At 40.3% G+C, this 19,300-nt stretch overlaps 1 protein-coding gene across 1 annotated transcript; it reads left to right on the top strand.

The window, feature by feature from the left end:
• Positions 1-426: 426 nt before the first annotated feature.
• On the top strand, positions 427-1,524 carry LOC145632664 (uncharacterized). Its single transcript, XM_081685013.1, has one exon. The coding sequence runs from the start codon at positions 427-429 to the stop codon at positions 1,522-1,524; it is 1,098 nt and encodes a 365-aa protein (XP_081541139.1).
• Positions 1,525-19,300: the final 17,776 nt, after the last annotated feature.

Here is a 19,300-nt window from a genome sequence, read left to right on the forward strand (position 1 = left end):
TTTAGACCAATTGCATGTTGTAATGTGCTGTACAAGATCATTTCTAAGATGCTATGTGAAAGACTCAAAGAGGTGTTGCCTGGCTTAATTAGTGAGAATCAAAGTGCATTTATTGCTGGGAGATCTATTCTGCACAACATTTTAGTGTGTCAGGATATGTTAAAAGAGTACAATAACAAGAGAAAGTCTCCTAGATGTACTATTAAGGTGGATTTGAGGAAAGAATATGATTCTGTGCACTGGTCCTTTATCCATGATATGCTGCAGGCTTTAAACTTCCCCAGCAAGTTCATATCTTGGGTTATGGAATGTGTTACTTCCCCTTCTTTCTCTATTATAATTAATGGTGGTCTGAATGGTTTTTTCAAGGGTAATAAAGGAATCAGGCAAGGTGATCCTATGTAACCATTGGTGTTTGTCATTATGATGGAGTACCTTTCAAGACTGCTTAAAAAAGTGGGAGCAAAGAGAGGCTTTAGATTTCACCAAAGATGCAAATCCTTAAGATTAAATCACTTAATTTTTGCTGATGATTTGATGTTATTTTCCTATGCTGATAAGAAGTATGTCTCCCTCCTAGTAAGAGCTTTGAAAGCTTTTAAGGGTTGTTTTGGTTTACAGGCTAATGTTGACAAATCTGCTATCTACTTTGGGAGTGTGCAGTCTGAAATGCAGCAGGAAATTGTGTCTGAGTCTGGGTTTGTTATAGGAGAAACTCCTTTTAGATATCTTGGCATCCCCCTGAATGCTAAATATTTTAGAGTATCTGACTTTGATGCTATAGTTGATAAGATGCTAACAAAAATTACCTGCTGGTTTAGCAGAAATCTGTCTTATATTGCAAGAGTTGTGCTGGTGAACTCTGTTCTGATTAGTTTGCATACTTATTGGGCTCAGTGTGTGCTTTTACCTAAGTCAGTTATCTTGAGGATTACTCAATTGTGCAGAGCTTTTTTTTGGTGTGGAGATGTTGTTTTGTCTAAGGCTCCCCCAATTGCCTGGGATTGGGTCTGCAAAAGCAAAGCTGAGGGTGGCCTGGGTATTAGAGATTGTGGTATGTGGAATAGGGCAGCATTGGGGAAGTATGTGTGGAAAATAGCTAAAAAAGAGGACTCTCTGTGGGTGAAATGGGTTCATGCTGTGTACATTAAAGACCAAGACTGGTGGAATTATAGTCCTAAAAGGTCTGCAGGATGGGCTTGGAGGAGATTATGTGCAGTTAAGGACCAGCTAAAAGAAGGTTTTGAGCAAAATAGATGGATGAATGGCACTTATAGAATTTCTGAGTGCTACAAATGGTTGCAGGGAGCTGGAACAAAGGTGGATTGGTGTAAATGGGTTTGGAATAAGTTCAATATCCCCAAACATTCTTTCATTTTATGGCTTGCTATGCATGATAGACTCAGAACAAGAGAGAAACTCTTGAAATATGATGCTTGTGCTGAGGATGGTTGTTTGCTGTGTGGTGCTAATATTGAGGACATGCAGCATCTGTTCTTTAATTGTAGATACAATCAAGAGTAGTTGATGAGAATTGCCCATTGGCTCCATATTCCAAATCGGAATTTCTGCATTGATGAGGTTTGGAAGATTTGGCTCAGAGCAGTGAAAGATAAGGTGCAGCAGAAGGTGGTTCTGGCAGTTCTTGCTTGTGTTGTTTATCACATCTGGTTTGCTAGGAATACAGCTTTTTGGCAGAAAGCTGTTATTCACCCTTCCAAGCTTTGTAAGGCTATTGGTAGGGTGAGCATGGACAGAGTCAAGCAGCTTATAAACAAGAATTGGAGTAGATTGCAGTGCAAATAGATACAGGAACTGTACAGCAGCATCCCAAATTAGTTCATTTTGGTTTGATGCTGTGTTGTTTTTTGTTTTTTGCTTGTTTTTTTGTTAGTCCTTTTCAGTTGTGGTTTGTGTCCTTCCTAGAAGGCAGCAGACTGCTTCTGGATAGGTTTGCTTTTTTCTCCTTCAGGTGAACCCTTCCTAGAAGGTGGCAACTGAGGAGTTTAAAGCTTGAGGTGGGGAGTGGCCTTTGTTTTAGGTCTTGTGTAGTTTTGGAGTTGCCTGCTGCCAGGCTTATATTCTTTGTACATTTGTACAGTTTTTTGATAGTAATATACTTTCTTACTTACCAAAAAAAAAAAAAGTGTTATGTATTTTACCGAATGACACGATAAAATACATAACACTTAGGGGGTAATTTAGAAATAATAAACCATTCTAAGTGTTCAGATTTTTTATCGAACTTCACGAAAAAAATCTTCACACTTGGGGGGGGGGGGGTAATAGCACAAAATTAATTTTTTTTTCAAAACACTCGTAGTAAAGGTGCAGTTGCGCGCGAATGTCACGCGCAACTCATTAAATTGCGCGCGACAGGTTCGCGCAACCTTAGATGTTGCGCGCGCCACCTGATCGTAAGCTACGAACCCGGACTTTTTTGTTTGAACGAAGTTGCAACTTCTACTTACGATAAAAAGAGGGCGTTTCGCGAATATAAACATGTACTCGGAAGATATAAAAAATAAACTTTGATTTAATTCTTTTTCAACAAAGTTTGATTAATTTTTTTATTTAATTTCTACCTAAGGAGTTAAAGGAAAAAAAAAATTATACATAATAAAAGAATTAGAACTACGCAATGACCTGATTTCGTGATACGAATATGTAGGCAATCTATATGATTCGGTCATATCAAAATATCAAAACATAAAGCTCATTTTTATTTCATTCAAATTTTTTAAAAACAGGAGACATTATTGAACTAGATCATAAATAAAGAAAAGGGGCATAGTAGTGATTACACTTTATTAAAAAAAAAAAGAGAACACAACGAAATTGTGTAACACTCTAAGGCTTCACTATATCCTCAATTGTCACGGATGATAGAGGAGTAGTTTCCATCGCAGTATTTTCAAAAACCTTATAGCTTTCTCCTATAGTCTTCTTCTTGACCCATACATTGTTCTTAAATTTAGGAATAGGAGCATTTTCAATCCTTTTTCCCTTTTCCGAAGCTTTTGTTAGAGTCCTCTTTCGAGTTTGTTGCGAAGGTTTCTTGATTATCACACCTTTTTGTGCGGGTTTGGAGGGAGCTTTCCTTTTGGATTCCTTCGAACGCGCCTTAGGAGATGAGAAGTCCAATTTTCTTCTCACTCCTTTGTTTTGGCCACTACGAGGGGTCGTGGTGGCCGAATGCATTAAAGGCTTAGGTGGATTGCGAGCCGTGGAAGTTTGATATTGAGATCGGGCCTTGTTTAATTCTCCCTTATCCGCTGCATTCATCAAAGCTTTATAAAAGGAAGATAATACAATACTCGCAGCAGGATTTTGTACTACCCACCTTGGAAGACGTGACCAATAATCTATCCAACAAAAAATTCGCTCGGGTCTAAAAGTCACATTTTTGGGTGCATCAAAGTCTTGCGGGGGAATAATCTGTTTCATCCCGTATTGTCTCATTACCCTGCAAGCAAAAATGTAAGTAGCACTAGATAGGCCTAAAAGCCTAATGTAAGGGCAATTGAGACTACTCCCAAGCATACTATTTATGTTCCACGAAGGAATCACAAAACGTATGTTAGGAACTCTGTGACAGAAAAACGACGTCCATTCCTCTTCATTCTTGTGCTTTTAAAGGATTCGACGTCCAGGGAATGTCCGTACTTCATTAGCCTTGATATTTTTTGGCTGATAAACTATTCGCAAACACTCCATGAGCCAAATCTTAAAAAAAAAATAAAAAAAAAAATCAGTTTTTTCACGAGCAGGTGGCGCGCGCATCAGAATAAGTTGCGCGCGCCTTCCGCGCCCAACGCAGAAGATTGCGTTGGACATACCAGCGCAACTTCATGGTTTGCGCTAAAAAAACGACGAAAAAAAAAACTTACGTTTTATAGGGGTGGACTTCCCGTGAAACCATTTTTGTTAGGGTCTCCTCTAAGGCGATTCAAGCATAAAATAGTTTCTGCCAAAGCCAAAGGAGCGGGTGAATGACGTCCCTCTATTTGCTCTACTACGGACACCATGGAATAATCTCCATATTCTTTGCCTGTTGTAGGGAATATTTCAAGCATTACCCCTAGCTTGAACCCCACTGTGATCATACACTAAAGTACGGTGGCGTCCAAAGGGAAAGAAGATAGAGCAAAAGAGTCGCTAACAAGTTTTAGGAACTTGTAAACAAATCACGAGGTGAAGGTTACACCCCTTAACGATCCAAGAGATCGTCAACTCCATAAGGTCTGGAACCAAATAGGGTTCGGGGATGAAGGTACAAATCCAACCTAAAAGAGATTGAACCTGCCCTAATAATAGGCCTCTACTTTATTGTGATCGTATTCATGTGCGCTTTCTTACTAACATGTAATCAATAGGTTTACCCTAAACCTGTTTATCTATGTTGGTTGAATATTAATGCACAAATAAAACTACTATTGGCGATCACTTGAATTATAATTAAATTAACCCTAACAAGAATATTAATTATCTCATGAAGTGTGATTACAAATACAAATTCCCTTTCAACATGCATAAAAGGTGTGATCAAGCAATAACAATAAATATATTAAGCAACATAATAATAATCAATAACAATTATTATAACATAATCATAATAACAAATTATAATAATCATGTCAAAGCATAATAATAGCAAGATCCTAGGCATGATACTAACAAGATTAATAACAAACCCTAGCATGTCACTAAACAATAAAAATCAAAGCTTTAGCCCTAACATGATACTAACAATCATAAATATTAGAAAGAACATAGGAAGCATCATACTTTTAAACATAATTAATATTAAAGTTACCCTAGACATTATACTAGGAATTAAAATAACAATCTAAGCATGATTTCTACATCATAATATCAACAAAAATCACTAAAGTATTAACTTGGACGCCTCGTACCTCTTTCTAATAACAAAATACATGCGTTAGTAACTTCAAGGAAAATAATAATCAAACAATTAAATTAAATTATTCAAAGAGAGATTTGTGACCAAACCCTCATAAATTAAACCTTTCACGTCTACGGCGAAGGCAACTTCGAATATGACTAGGTGTTTCTAAATCTAATGAATGCGGAATTTTTGTATTTGAGAAAAGCTAGTTTAGAAAAGAGAGAGAGAGAGAGAAATCAAGAAAATCTTGATGAGAGTTGGTGAATGAAAATGGGGTTTTTAGAAGGCTATTTATAGAGAAAATCAGCCAAAAAGATAAAAAATCAGAACAGAGTTCTAAAGCGTAAAATGAGGGTTAGCGCCAGACGCTGACATTAGCGCCAGGCGCTAACGCTAGCGCTAGGCGCCAAGCTTAGCGTCAGGCGCTAATGCTGGCGTTTGGCGCTGACTAAGAAATTAACGCGTTTTCTAAAAATCAGATAGAAATTGCCGTACAGGAGGATAAAATCGTATTTTCCTCAAAAACGTTCTTTTATTCTGATTAAAACTCTAAAAGGTCAACAAAAGTCAATTTATCAATGCTAATTGAATTAGGAATGAAAAGAACCTTCTAGAAGAATCTAGAAGACTAAAACCATTCCTAATAATGATAAATCTATATTAGGCCCTCCTCTAGATCATTGGGCCGCATATAAGGCTCAAACCGGCCCAGTTTAGTAATTTGGCCATAACTTCCTCAATATTCATCGGAATTGGGCTTATAATATATCGTTGGAAAGATCTTTTTAAGCCCCATCCAACTATACTACTATTGGACCCATATAATGGACCAACCAAACTGGATTGGCTATTTTCTTAAAATAGGTTTTAAAAAAAACGAGAGAGGAGAAAAGAAATTAAAACTATCCGCAACACTAAACTTTCCACACTTTCACTTCATTCGATTATGATTCAACGTGAAAGGCACTCATCACTGGGTTTGTTTTTGGGGAGACACAAATGGGTGTCTACAGAAGCCCCCACTTTGACTGAGTTTGGAGAAACGCAAGTTTCTAAAACAAAAGTCAAAGTATCGATAGGGACGGAGAATGATTCATAACGTTCTGCAATCCTAAATCACTCTTGTAACGCCGATACCTGCAAACTAGCGTTAGTTAAACAGATAAAAGAGTTAAGAAACGCGTATCTTGCATCGTCAAGCATACGTCTCTGAAAGTAACCGATTTGTTGCTGCTTTTTGTATTTTTGACGACGTCCTACAAGCTAGAGAATGCCATCCCGCTTGAAAACTGCTATGCTTGTAACTGCCTCCAATTTCGCCATGATAATATTCCACAAGCCAGGGAACACTATTGAAGATTGCCTCGCTAGAAACGATCCTCTTCCGCTTTGTGACCATCTTCCACATCTTAGGGAACACGATCGAAGACAACTTCGCTTGAAATCACCTTCAGTTGTTAGTGACAACTCTCCGCAAGCTAGGGAATGCTGCCGAAGATACCCTCGCTTGAAGCTATCCTCATTTGTTGCGACAATATTCTAAAGAAAATTACCGAAGACCCCCGCTTGTTGATCTTTAAAAAGCTCGCTTGAACTTTGCTTCCGCTATGCCTATACGTCGGCGCTTCTGCTGCTTGGAACCTGTATGTCGGTGCCTTTTGTTGAATTATGAATCAATATGTTGGTGCCTTTTGCAATGAGCCAATTATTAGGCGTTCTAAGCTAAGTGAGACGATCTTTCATCAGGTCGATCACTTTATGTAATCAAGCTGATTACTAAAAATCGTGTCAAATTGCTTAGAGGGGCTAACTGGCGTACCAAAGAACCCAAAATATACTGCATAATGTTGGAACAACCGTCCTGAGTGGCTGAATGTTCTGGCGCCGCTAAAATAACGTTAGCGCCACCTATCTGGCTGTAGCGCCAGACGCTGGAGCTAGCGCCAGGCGCTAAAGCCTATCAACTGACCCCAAGGTCTGACGCTTGGCGCTAGATTCGGGTTTTCCTTAAATACCCTTCTCTTCCTCATTTCCGCTGATGTTCTTCGCGTTTCTTGCTCGAGAATTTCCAGAACTTCATTTGATCCGTTCTTGCTCGTTTCTCAACCAAATTCGCTCAAATTTGTCGCAAATCAAAGCTTATTCCATCCATTTTCCTGATCTATGTAAGTTTCCTCCAAACTCACACCGGTTTTAATGAATTTTGCATGTATTTATTCACGAATTTCTTGAAAATTCGATATTAGAATTGCTCAATTCTCTTTCTTTATCAAATTTTATGCCATGAAATTGCTTGATTATGTTTATATATTGCCTTGGGAGTAATTTGAGACTTGTTTGACTCAATTTGGTGAAGAAATGAACAAATCACCATTGTTGAACCTCTTAAGGTCGGGAATACAATGTGGCTTGTTCTTAATGTTTTTGCTAGCAATTCTCGTCTAATTTGTCATAATAATTACTATAGTATTGCAAGAAATTGTTTGATTGCTTGAAAAATGTCGTGCATGCTCAATTTGAATTTGTGCTCTGTTTTAGCACTACGTACTCTGTTTTCTGCGAACATAGTATCATGCGGCTAGCGAACCTCAGATACCATAGAACCTTAATTTATGATAATTCTGCACAATGTAGCATGGCTAGACAGTGAGGTTCCGGTTCAAGGTCCCGAGCGTTCGACGGGAGCATGAGCCTGTAGAGGACGATGTCGAACCATCCACTTCGCTCAGCCGACTCCCTGAGTGGGATGAGCGGACCTTGTATTTTTCTCCCGTCCACCACATCTCTGAGAGGGTGAGACGGGGCATCACTGTTGGGAGGACACGCTGTCATGGTTCCGGATGTGACGGCTTGGGCGATCTGTACAAGATGTACATCGCCAGAGCCGATCAGACGAGACTTCTATGGGAGTCTTGCGGGCTTACTGCGCTGTTCGAGACCTCCAAGGCAATGGTTACCTCCAGCGGGGGTCACCATGTAGTTCGTGCTTTGGTGGAGTTCTTTTGGGACACCACCAACACTTTCCACTTCCCCTGGGGTGAGATGATGGTCACTCCTACCGACTTCAGTCTCATCACAAGATTGGAGTTTAGCTCCGTAGCACTGCTGTTTAACAGTGGGATCGACGTCTTTTCTCCTGAGGTCGAGGAGCTGTTGGGTCCGATTGCTATTCGGGCTCGAGCTGAGGTAGAGTCGACTCTGTTAAGTGCTAGGGGGATTCGCCGCTCGACTCTAGCAGCGGCTTTTGACGATGATGCGACTACCCGAGAGCAGTGGGTGCGCATCTTTGCACTTATCTTGCTGTCAGGGACGTTCTCCCCTGACAAGGGTAGTAGGGTGCTGCTTTACTACCTTCTTGCCGTCCGCGATCTACACCGGATAGGGACTTTTGACTGGGCCAGCTTGGCCTATGCTGATTTCGTCCGAGCGTTGAGGGACTCGTGTGGACATCGGTCCTTCTGGGCGAATGTCGCTCTATCCGGCTTTTGGAGGGTCGTAGAGGTATCCTTTATTCCCTATAAAGTTTAGCTCTACATTTTAGTTAGCACTTGCTGATTACTTTAACTTCTTGTACATCTGGTTCTACGAGTACTTCCCCTCCGCTGTGCCGGCGAGACCGTCGCCGCGCAGGCTTCCAGTTAGTGCTTCCTGGGCAGCCGCCGTGTGGGGATGTCCACTGCTTATGTCCGAGATTTGATCATCTCGGTATGATTCTTTTCTTATATGACATTTTGTGATGCCTTAGATAGACTCTTGCCTGATTGACGCTCTTTGCAGGAGCCTGAGGTGCTGTACCGATCGTGGGTCGACTTGGCAGTCCTTGGGTTAGCCGCGCAGTATTCTGCTGAGCGTCGCTATTTCCTAGGGACCTATGGAGCAGCTGCATATCTTGGAGAGAGGGTTGCTAATCATCATTCCTCAGATACCTTTGTCATTCCTGCTCCTCCACCACGTCACATGTTTAACGCCACGAGGTTGGTGAGCATGTCAGAGGGAGTTGGTACCCCTTGGCGATCTTACACGATCCCTGGGCGATGCTATGGGGATGAGCTACTGCCGTTGTTAGCTCCAGTTTTTGTACCTGCTGAGGATGTGGCGGTACGATTTTTTCAGCTTTTACCTTAAGTTAAGTAGCCCCCAAGTAATACTTTATTGATTTTGTTTTGCCTTGTCAGGATGATGCTGTTGAGTTCGTGCCACCCCGTATGTCTATCCATTATCAGGGGACATATGGGCCAATTGAGGAGATGATTCCTCCGGCTCCTGAGGACGAGCGCTTTGTGGAGCGGTCGATTCCTCTCCACCAGACTCGGGTAAGCTTGTTTATTTGCAACTTTTTGTCCATATATGTTATGTATGTTCACTGACTTCATTTCTTTGACAGTTCTCACGCGAGGTGGTTTCGGCGATGGCACGATGCATAGATGCCTTCCGGAGCCAGCTTGTCCGGATGAGGAACGTGGCTACCTGCCGTCGAGACGATGTCGTTCAGGAGATAGTCTTCCCTTCATATGTTTTTGTATTACCGCTTTTATTTTGCCTGTTTCTGATCTTAGTTTCTTTTGCAAGGTCAACCTATTCCTTCTCGTACCCGCACGAGACCTGAGGCGCGGAGGGATCCGACGAGGTCTAGCTCGAGACGTCGTTGTACTTGTTCGGGTGGTCGGGGTGGTCGTTCTGAGGCTGCTCGTACTAAGGCGGTATAGGGCTTAGGCTCTTCATCTTAGGGTGCACATGCTGCGCCGGTGGGATGTACGAGGTTGGCCTGTCATCGCAGCAGCCTCCGCAGCCTCAGCCTCAGGTTGATCTTGGGTGGACGGGTCTTGTGTTGAGCTTTCCTCCTCCCGAGGAGAATGGAGCTGGAGCTGGAGCCGGTGGAGAGGTTACTCCTCGTACGGCGCAGTTTTATGAGATGATGGGTGTATGTCCCCCGGCGCCGTAGCTTATTCCTGTGCTTTTTATTATTTTATTTTGACTTTGTATAGAACTTTGCCTTTAATTAGACTCATTATTTAGACATGTTTTGTATATACATACTATTATGAGTTTATTCCTTATTTTTCATGTTTTTTTCATTTATTATTGTTATTATTATTATGTGCATGTTTGTGTGTGCAAGGAAATGTGAAAAATAATTTTGTGCGCAAAAAATCCGTCATTTTTATTATTGATGGATGGTATCCGACTTTATAAAAAGAAAAAATGAAAAAAAGGAAAAGTCAAATAAAATATCGGATTTATAAAAACTTGGAAGTTAGTCCAAATAAAATCAGAAAAATAATATAATTAATACAATAGCTATATTAATTAAAAGGGAGGAATAAATGAATATTTAGAAAAAGATAAGGAAACAGTAAAGTCACTAGCAGACTAGAATTAAGTCGAAAACGCGGCTTTTTAGAAAGCGCGTACGACGAGGCATATTACGCCAGCTGGCGCCACACGTTTTGGTGTAGCGCCAAGCGCTACACTTAGCGTTTGGCGCCAGGCTCTAGCGTCAGGCGCCAATAGTTGTCGTCTGGCGCTGATGAGCGCTGACCCCGAATTCTTCCTGGATTAAAACTGCTCCGATTTTGTGCATAAATAGCCCCCTGCCCAGCCGATTCTCTTCATAATTTCAGCAAATAAAATATTTCTTAGCTTTTTTAAAAAAAAAACATCATGTCTCTAGTCTCCAAAAGTTTTACCAACTACACTCATGAATGGTGTCGGTCTCTTAATGCCAAAGAGAGAAAAGAATTAGATGTGTTTCACTTGGGGGGTATTTATGGTATCAAAGGGGTAGATCTTGATTCAGATTTTATTCATACCGCAATAGAATATTGGGATGTAGATACTCATTGCTTTAGAATAGGGTATGATGAAATTAGCCCTTTGTCGGAAGAATTTGGTGCTATTTTAGGTTTCCCTGCACTAGATCTTGTAGTAATCCCTAGAATAAATGAATATTATTATAAGGATTTTAAACGCTTCTTCAATTTAAAAGACAGAGATCTATAAAAAATAGTAGATGGTAGCATAGTTAATTTAAAAGAATTTGCTCGACATTATTTTGATAGGCCTTATTCCTAATCTTTCCATGTTTATAGAAGAAGGGCTTTCTTGCTTTGCATGCTTAATCAATTTTTTCTTACTAGTGGTAAAAATAATGAGGGTCACTCAATTATATCCACTGTTTTAGAACAAATTAAATCAGGGAGAAATCCAATGCCTTTAATAGTTTGAGAGACTATGCTTAGTCTTGATGAATTAAAGAAGAATCCAAAAGTACCTTTTCGGGGTTCTCCAATTTTATTACAGGTAGAAAAATAATATTTTTAATTACAGAAATAAAAAATTTATTTTTGTATTGTAATAATAATTTATTTGCATTACAATTTTTACAGATGTGGCTAATGGAAAGACTGGAGTTAGTTAGTCCTCCGGACAACATTGAGAAGTATACTCCAAATTGCTTCGTGAGAAGGAAGAAACGCTTCTCTAAGATGGGGCGCCATGAATGGAAGAAGGTCTTCGAGTCTTGTAATTTTGCCATCAAGTGGGTCATCCCTTGGTGGAAAATAGAAAAGATGGTTGGTGTCAACAAGCATCTTTTCTGCCGTCTTCCAAGCTTATCCCGTATGACTTTTTATTATCCCTACAGGGTAAAAAGAGAATACGGCTTACTTCAGACTATTCCTTCCGGTGATCTTCGTCGTCCCTACGAGATCCCTGTCTCCTAGAAATTAGACAAATTTGCTGCTTATTGGAGCGCTAGACCTTTATGGGAAGTAATTACCCAAAAGGTTCCCCCTTCTTTGCCCAATGATGTAAAGAAGTGGCTTGTGAAGAAACCTTCAAAGGACGTGAAGAAAAATCAGAGTAAAACTGATGTGAAGAGCCGTCTAGGTGACAAGGTGATTCCTGTTAAGGAACGCTTAGGTGAAAGAATTGAGTTCAAAACACCTATAATGCCTAAGAAGAAGAGTACTGCAAAAGATAAAGGAAAAAGGAAAGCTGACACCATAGAAAAGAAAGCTTGGGTAGAAAAGAAGCATGGAGTCCTAGCTGAGGGGCAAAACTGTTTACTCCAAGATTGAATGTAGGTCCTCTAAAGGATGCCTACTAGCTAAGGTTATGGATGAGGAAGAAGAAGCAGACAAAAATTGGAAAAGGGCTAAGAAAGAGAAAGAAGATTAAGAGCATTGCTTAATTTCCAATTATTAGACTTAGTTTATTTTTTTTTATTTAAAGTTAATTTATTTAAGCTTTATTTAAAGGAAAAATACACTTTAATAATCCCAACTATGGGCGATTTACCTACAATAATCCCAACTAACGTTTATTCTACAATAATCCCAACTATTAAGTCAGTTTTCCTCCAGCAGTCCCAAAAACCGGTTACCTGCTGAAATGGTAAACTTTTTTTTTTTTTGGTTTTTTAATTGCCACATGACAGAACATGATTGGCTTAATTTTAAAAAAATTAAAAAAGAAAGAAAAAAAAAAAAGAAAAATCAGCTCAGCCTAGCCCGCCACCCCCTCCTCCCTTCAGCCACGACAACCACCCTTTATTCCCAAATCTGACCATCGGGAGATCAACCATCCCGAATCCCATCCTTGTAGCTAACCCGACCACCGCCTGCGATCTCGCGAAGCAATTTCCGGCGGGGTGTCGCGGATTCAAGCTCCAATCAGTTCACGGGCAAGGGTTTCGGGGCGATTTGGGGCTGCTGGTGGTTTCGCAGGCAAGGGTTTCGGGGGTGCGGCTGGTTGTGACGCACAAGGGTTTCACGGGCAAGGGGGTGTTGGTGGTGCGATTTAGGTGTTTCGGGGGTGCGGTTGGTGGTGCGATTCAGGGGTTTCGGGGGTGTTGGTGCTGGAGGTGGTGCGATTTAGGTGGTCGGTAGGAGGTGGAGGTGGTGGTTAAGGCTGGAGGTGGTGCGATTTAGGTGGTCGGCAGGAGGTGGAGGTGGTGGTTAGGGCTGAAGGTGGTGTTTGGGCGGCAGGTGGTGGAGGTGGCTGCCATATTTTTTTTTTTTAGTTTTCTTTTTTTTTTTTAAGTTTTTTTTAATTTTTTTTTTGGAACCACTCACACGCTGACACGTGTCAAACAACCTACAATAATAGGTTGTTGACTTTTGTTGACCGGTTTGGGACCGCTGGAGGAAGATCGACCTAATAGTTGGGATTATTGTAGAATAAACTGTAGTTGGGATTATGGTAGGTAAATCTCCCATAGTTGGGATTATTAAAGTGTATTTTTCCTTATTTAAATTCCATCAATAATGTAATTTATTTTATTAATGAAATTCCAGCTTTTTAATTAAATTATTTATTTTAAATTTATTTTATTAAAGCAATGAAAACCGAAAAATTAATTTTTTAGAAATTTTTTTCGAGTACGGAAGTCGAAAATTTTCCGAAAAACACCAAAATATTCCCAGACTTTTAACTGTAAACTAACGCCACAATTTTGCGACTGGCGCCGGCTGCAGCAGTCTGGCGTCAGACGACGGTTGCCATCGTCTGGCCCTGATGTTCATCGGTTGGCGCCAGAATTTTTTCTGTGACGCCGATGTTCCGTCGATCTTCTGTCGAATTTTTTATTAATTCTGGGATGCGAGATTTTAAAAAAATAAAATGGTCGGACCCGTAAAGGGTTGCCTACGTATCCTTTCTTAAGGAATCAGGCCAAACGTAGCTCTCTTGAGTATCCTACTCAAGTAATTATGGGTAGTATTTCTTATGTTGATCAAGATTTGTCATGTTCGAGAACTCATTGCCATCCATATCAGTTAATTTAGCTGCACCTCCTGATAGGATTGTTTTGACAATGTAGGGTCCAGACCAATTAGGTCTAAATTTTCCCCTTGGATCTAAAACATTTTTTCTTAGTGCTTTTAACACCAAGTCTCCTACTTTGATGTTTCTTGTCTTGACCTTCTTATTAAAATGCCTAGCCATACGAGTTTGATAATACTGAGTGTGATGTAGAGCTTCTAGTCGTTTTTCATCGAGTAGAATTAGCTCTTCATATCTTGCTCTAGTCCATTCAACTTCATCGAGTTTGCTCTCTAATGCGATGCGTAGAGATGGAATATCTAGTTCGACAGGTTGTACGACATCCATCCCATATACCAAGGAAAATGACGTATTTCCTATTGACATGCGAATTGACGTGCGATAACCCCACAATGCGAAGTGAAGTTTTTCAGGCCAATCCTTATAATTTTCCGTCATTTTCTCGATGATAGTATTTAAATTTTTTTTAGCTGCCTCGACTGCTCCATTTTCTTGAGGTCTATAAGGGGAGGAATGATGATGTTGAATGCCATATTTTTGTAGCAATTCTTCACATTCGGCTTGAAAGTGAGTTCCATTGTCACTTATCATTTCATGTGGGACTCCGTATCGACAAATAATATTTCTCTTGATAAAGAGTGCTACATGTTTTGCAGTGAGTTTAGCGTATGATTGCGCTTCGACCCACTTTGTGAAGTAATTAATTGCCACTAGGATATATTCGTGGCCTCCTGTTCCTAGGGGAGTGATCTTGCCGATGATGTCAATTCCCCATGTAGAGAACGACTATGGCGACGTGTAGGTGTAGAGCAAGGATGGAGGAACATGTTGTAAATTGGCATAGATTTGGCACTTAGGGCATCTTTTTACGTATTGATGGCAATCCCTATTCATTGTAGTCCAATAATATCCTTCTCGCATTATCTTTTGGACTAACATTTTGCCATTTATGTGAGTTCCACAGATTCCTTCGTGGACTATCCTCATTGCTCTTTGGGCATCCTTTTTTCCTACACATAAGAGAGCTCGACCCTTAGGTACCCTTTTATGAGTACATATTGGGAAGCCAAGAGTCTTAATGCTCGTTTTTCTCTTTTGACGGCATGGGGAGGGTATTCTCCTTTGGTGACGTAGTTGAGTATATCCGTGTACCACGGTTCTTCTTCTTCTTCTTCTTCTTCTTCTTCTTCTTCTTCTTCTTCTTCTTCTTCTTCTTCTTCTTCTTCTTCTTCTTCTTCTTCTTCTTCTTCTTCTTCTTCTTCTTCTTCTTCTTCTTCTTCTTCGTCTTGGACTACTTCATCATCTTCTATAGCTTGAATATACACTAGTTTGTGCCTTTTTTCTATAGTTAGAGGCATTTGCTCGATTTCCGTGGGAATCCTAACTATCGAGGCTAGTCTTGCCAAGGCATTAGCAAATTGATTTTCTTCTCTAGGTAGATATGTGTATTCTACCTTCTCTAACTGATTAGTAAGAGTTTCCGGATAGGTTTGATAAGGGGCTAGACTTTCGCTCCTTACTTTCCACCTTTTGGAGATTTGATTGATGATCAATGAAGAGACTCCGAATATTCGTAACTTTTTTACTCCCAATGCCAAAGCTGTTTCAAGGCCTACCACGCATGCTTCGTATTCAGCAGCGTTGTTGGTAACGTCGAAATCAAGCTTTATGGAAATTGGACATGCTCTTATTTAGGTGATATTAGCAATACTCCAACGACACATCCCTTTTGGTTTGAGGCTCCGTCGAAGTATAATGTCCAAGTATCGTCTTCAGTGACCATTAAGTCTTCATCTGGAAACTCATTGTCGTGTATTGGCGTCGAGTCTTCTATTGGAAAATCCGCTAGAAAGTCTGACACCACAGATCCTTTGATAGCTTTTTGCGGCATAAACCTTACATCAAACTGGGCTAAATCTACTATCCATCTCGATATGCGTCCATTGAGTGTAGATTTCTCGAATATATACTTGAGTGGATCTAATCGGGAGACTACAAAGACTGTATGCACTAGAATGTAATGTCTTAACTTGGCTGTGGCCCACACCAAGGCGAGGCACAATTTCTCAAGTGGTGTATAACGTGCTTCATATTCGAGCATTTTCTTGCTTAGATAGTAGATTGCGTTCTCTTTTCCTTCTACTTCTTGTGCTAGCATAGCTCCCATTGTCTCTTTGGTAACTGTTAAGTAAAACCTAAGAGGTATTCCTGGAAGTGCTGGTGCTAATACGGGAGGATTTGCGAGATAGGCTTTGATCTTTTCAAAGGATTTTTAACACTCGTCATCCCATATTACTGGTACATTCTTCTTAAGCTTTTTAAAGATTGGTTCACATATCGTTGTCAATTTTGATATGAACCTACTTATGTATTGCAACCGGCCAATGAATCCTCGAATTTGCTTCTCGGTTTTGGGCGGTGGCATTGACATGATTGCTTTGATTTTGGTTAGGTCTATCTCTATTCCACTAGATCTTATGACATAACCCAAAAGCTTGCCTGAGTTGACTCCAAAAGCACACTTAGATGGGTTCAACCTCATATTATATTTTCTTAGCCTTTCGAAAAATTTTCTTAAGGCTACTTGATGGCCTGGGTGGTCTTTTGATTTTACAATCATGTCGTCCACATACACTTCGACTTCTTTATGCATCATGTCATGGATTAAGGCAGTCGCTGCACATTGGTAAGTGGCACCCGCGTTTTTCAACCCGAATGGCATTACCGTGTAGCAGTAAGTGCCCCATGGTGTTATGAAGGTTGTTTTCTCCATGTCTTCTTCTGCCATGAGAATCTTATTATAACCTGTGTATCCGTCCATGAATGAGAGAAGTGCGTCATTTGCTGTGTTATCCACCAGAATATCGATTTGTGGTAAAGGGAAGTCGTCCTTTGGACTTGCCTTATTTAGATCTCGATAGTCGACACACATTCTTACCCTTTCATCTTTTTTTTGAACTGGGACGACATTGGCGACCTATTTGGGGTATTTAGATACCTTGATGAAACCTGCAGTTATTTGTTTTTGAACTTCTTCTTTTATTTTATGAGCTATGTCGGGTTTCATTCAACGTAACTTTTGTTTTACAGGTTTCATTCCCGGAATTAGTGGTATAGTGCGTTGAGCTATTTCTCTATTAATGCCTGCCATATCTTCGTAAAACCAAGCAAATACATCGATGAATTCTTTAAGTAAGTTAATTAAATTGGTTCTTTATTTTTCATTAAGCGTTCGTCCGATTTTAACTTCTCTTTTATTCGTTGAATCATTTAAGATATCAACCGTCTAAGTTTCTTCAATTATTCGTGTTTTCTTTTCAAGTGTTTCCATTGCTTTAATAAGTTCTTTGTCTTTTTAATTGTTAGTTAAGCAATGCTCGTCATCTTGGCTTAAAGAAGAACACAAGAAGAAAGGAGAAGAAGTTATAATATTATACTCTGAGATCATTACATCAAAGAGTGATATGTCCTCAGGGACTTGATCACTAACTATTCTAGGAGAAGAGATAGAAGGGGAAGGTGCTATTACTAAAGACCTAGATGACTCTATAGGGAGAGACTCTGACTATGACTCTGACTCAGACAACTCTTCGAACATCGGTCCTTGCCCTGTCGTGATGGATATCTTCCTTCCACTTGGAGTAGTCACCTTGACGGTCTTGCGCCACCCTTGTAGTTATCCTTCCGCTGGAGTGATTAGCGTCGAGGGATAGAAGTTTTCACTTTGTAGGTCCGTTTGAATGAGCGAGGAGTTATCCTCTTTGTACGTTGGCTCATCCTTTTCTCGCCCAAATAGTAGTCCCATGACGTTAAAGTCAAAAAATGGGGGTGCTTTCTCCTTATGGACAGGAGATGGGATTTCATCTGTGAAATAGCAATCCAAGAAAATTTAAAATCCTGGTTGCCTTATGCCGTTTATGACAAATTGTTCGGGAACTTCGTGGCATGGATAGTCCTCTCCTTCTTTTATAAATTGACCATTAAGGGTAAGAGGGTACTGATCCATTGGGATTGCTTTCTTTTGAATGCGAGCGTCCCTACGTGCCTTCGATTTTTCCTGGGCTCGCTTATGATCTTTCTGAGTCGGTTCGAAACCAAGTCCAAAAGTATCTAATTTAGGGAGGCCAGGTGACTCAAGTTGTTTTGCTATTCCTTTCTTCTTTCCTAGGGTCATCCCAGGAAAATGTCCTTGTTTCCTCAGAATAGCATTCACGATTATGTTAGAATTGGGGTCATGATAGAGAGGGGTCCTTTCATCCTCCTGGATTAAGGAGACCTCTGCGTTAAAGCCCCATAAATCTTCATCATCCTCATCGTGCTCCACGTTAATTATTGGGTTTTCTATAGACTTGATTCTCATAGGTGAAGCATAGATGGTGATAGGAATTCCCCCAACTATGGCTTTTACTTGTTGGTGGAGAGATGAGGGGACGACCTTTAGATCATGAAGCCAAGGGCGTCCCAACAGCAAATTGAATGAAGCTTTGATATCTACTACTTGGAAAGTAGTAGCATGTTCTATCGCTCCCGCCGTTACATTCATGGTAATTTTACCAAGAGCTTGACGATGAGTGTTGTCGTAAGCTCTTATTTCTTGTTTTGACGGGGTTAAGTATTCATCCCTTATGCCTAAAAAATTCACAGTTCTAAGTGGAAAAACGTTAATGGCTGATCCATTGTCTACAAGAGTCATAGGGACGTTCATTCTCTTGCAAACAACTGTGAGGTTTAATGCCTTATAGTGTTTGTCACCTTCTGGGGGTAAATCCTTGTCAGAAAAGGTGATCAAATTGATGGGAATAGGTAGATCACTCGTGAGGAAGTTAGCCAACCCCTCAGGAGTGATGTTGGAATCTATCCCTATTTTGTTCAAGGCATTCATTACAGCCAACCTATGTTCTCGGGATGTCACCAGAAGTTTCCATACGTTCATTTCAACTTTTGTTTTCTTGAACTGTTTGACGATATCATTATCTTCAATGATAGGTATAGGAACTTGATGTTTGGTTGGCATGGGTTGTGTTGAAACGGGAGGTTGCATTCTCCCGAATCTTGTGAGGACGTCTATTGATGAATCTTCTTCAACCCAAAAGTCATCCATGGCATATGACACCAAAGGTGGAAGTCCTACCATGTCTTTTAAGTAGACGTCTTCTTCATCACTGTCCCAAACTCCATTAATACTTGCATCCTCTTCTTGTGGAATTTGGACTAGCTTCTTTTCATCAATCATTTTCTGAATTAAATCCTTGAATTTAAAAAAGTTTTCGATAGTGTGACCTCCTAATTGATGATACTGACAGTAATATCTATCTGTCCTTTTCAATGATTCGAATGGTCTTGGTTCGAGAGGTTTTATCTTGCCACTCTCGGAGAGCATTTCGAACATTTGTATATATGGGATCCCAATTAAAGTGTAGAGTCTATTACTCTTCTTGGGTTTTTCAGGGACTTGTAAAGGAAAACGTTTCGATCCTATATAGCCTTGAGAGTTTCACGTAGCAAATGCGATCCTTCCATCATAGACAATATGAGCAATTGTATGTCCTCTTTACTTGCTAGTTCTGGAAGGTTATCCATGGCGTCGAAAAAGATTTCTTCCTCTTC

Source organism: Chenopodium album, chromosome 1, assembly GCF_948465745.1.
Source record: "Chenopodium album chromosome 1, dcCheAlbu1.1, whole genome shotgun sequence".
NCBI lineage: Eukaryota > Viridiplantae > Streptophyta > Magnoliopsida > Caryophyllales > Amaranthaceae > Chenopodium > Chenopodium album.

Coding starts and splice junctions, on each gene's coding strand:
- LOC145632664 (XM_081685013.1), top strand. CDS start 427: ATGGAGTACCTTTCAAGACTGCTTAAAAAAGTGGGAGCAAAGAGAGGC.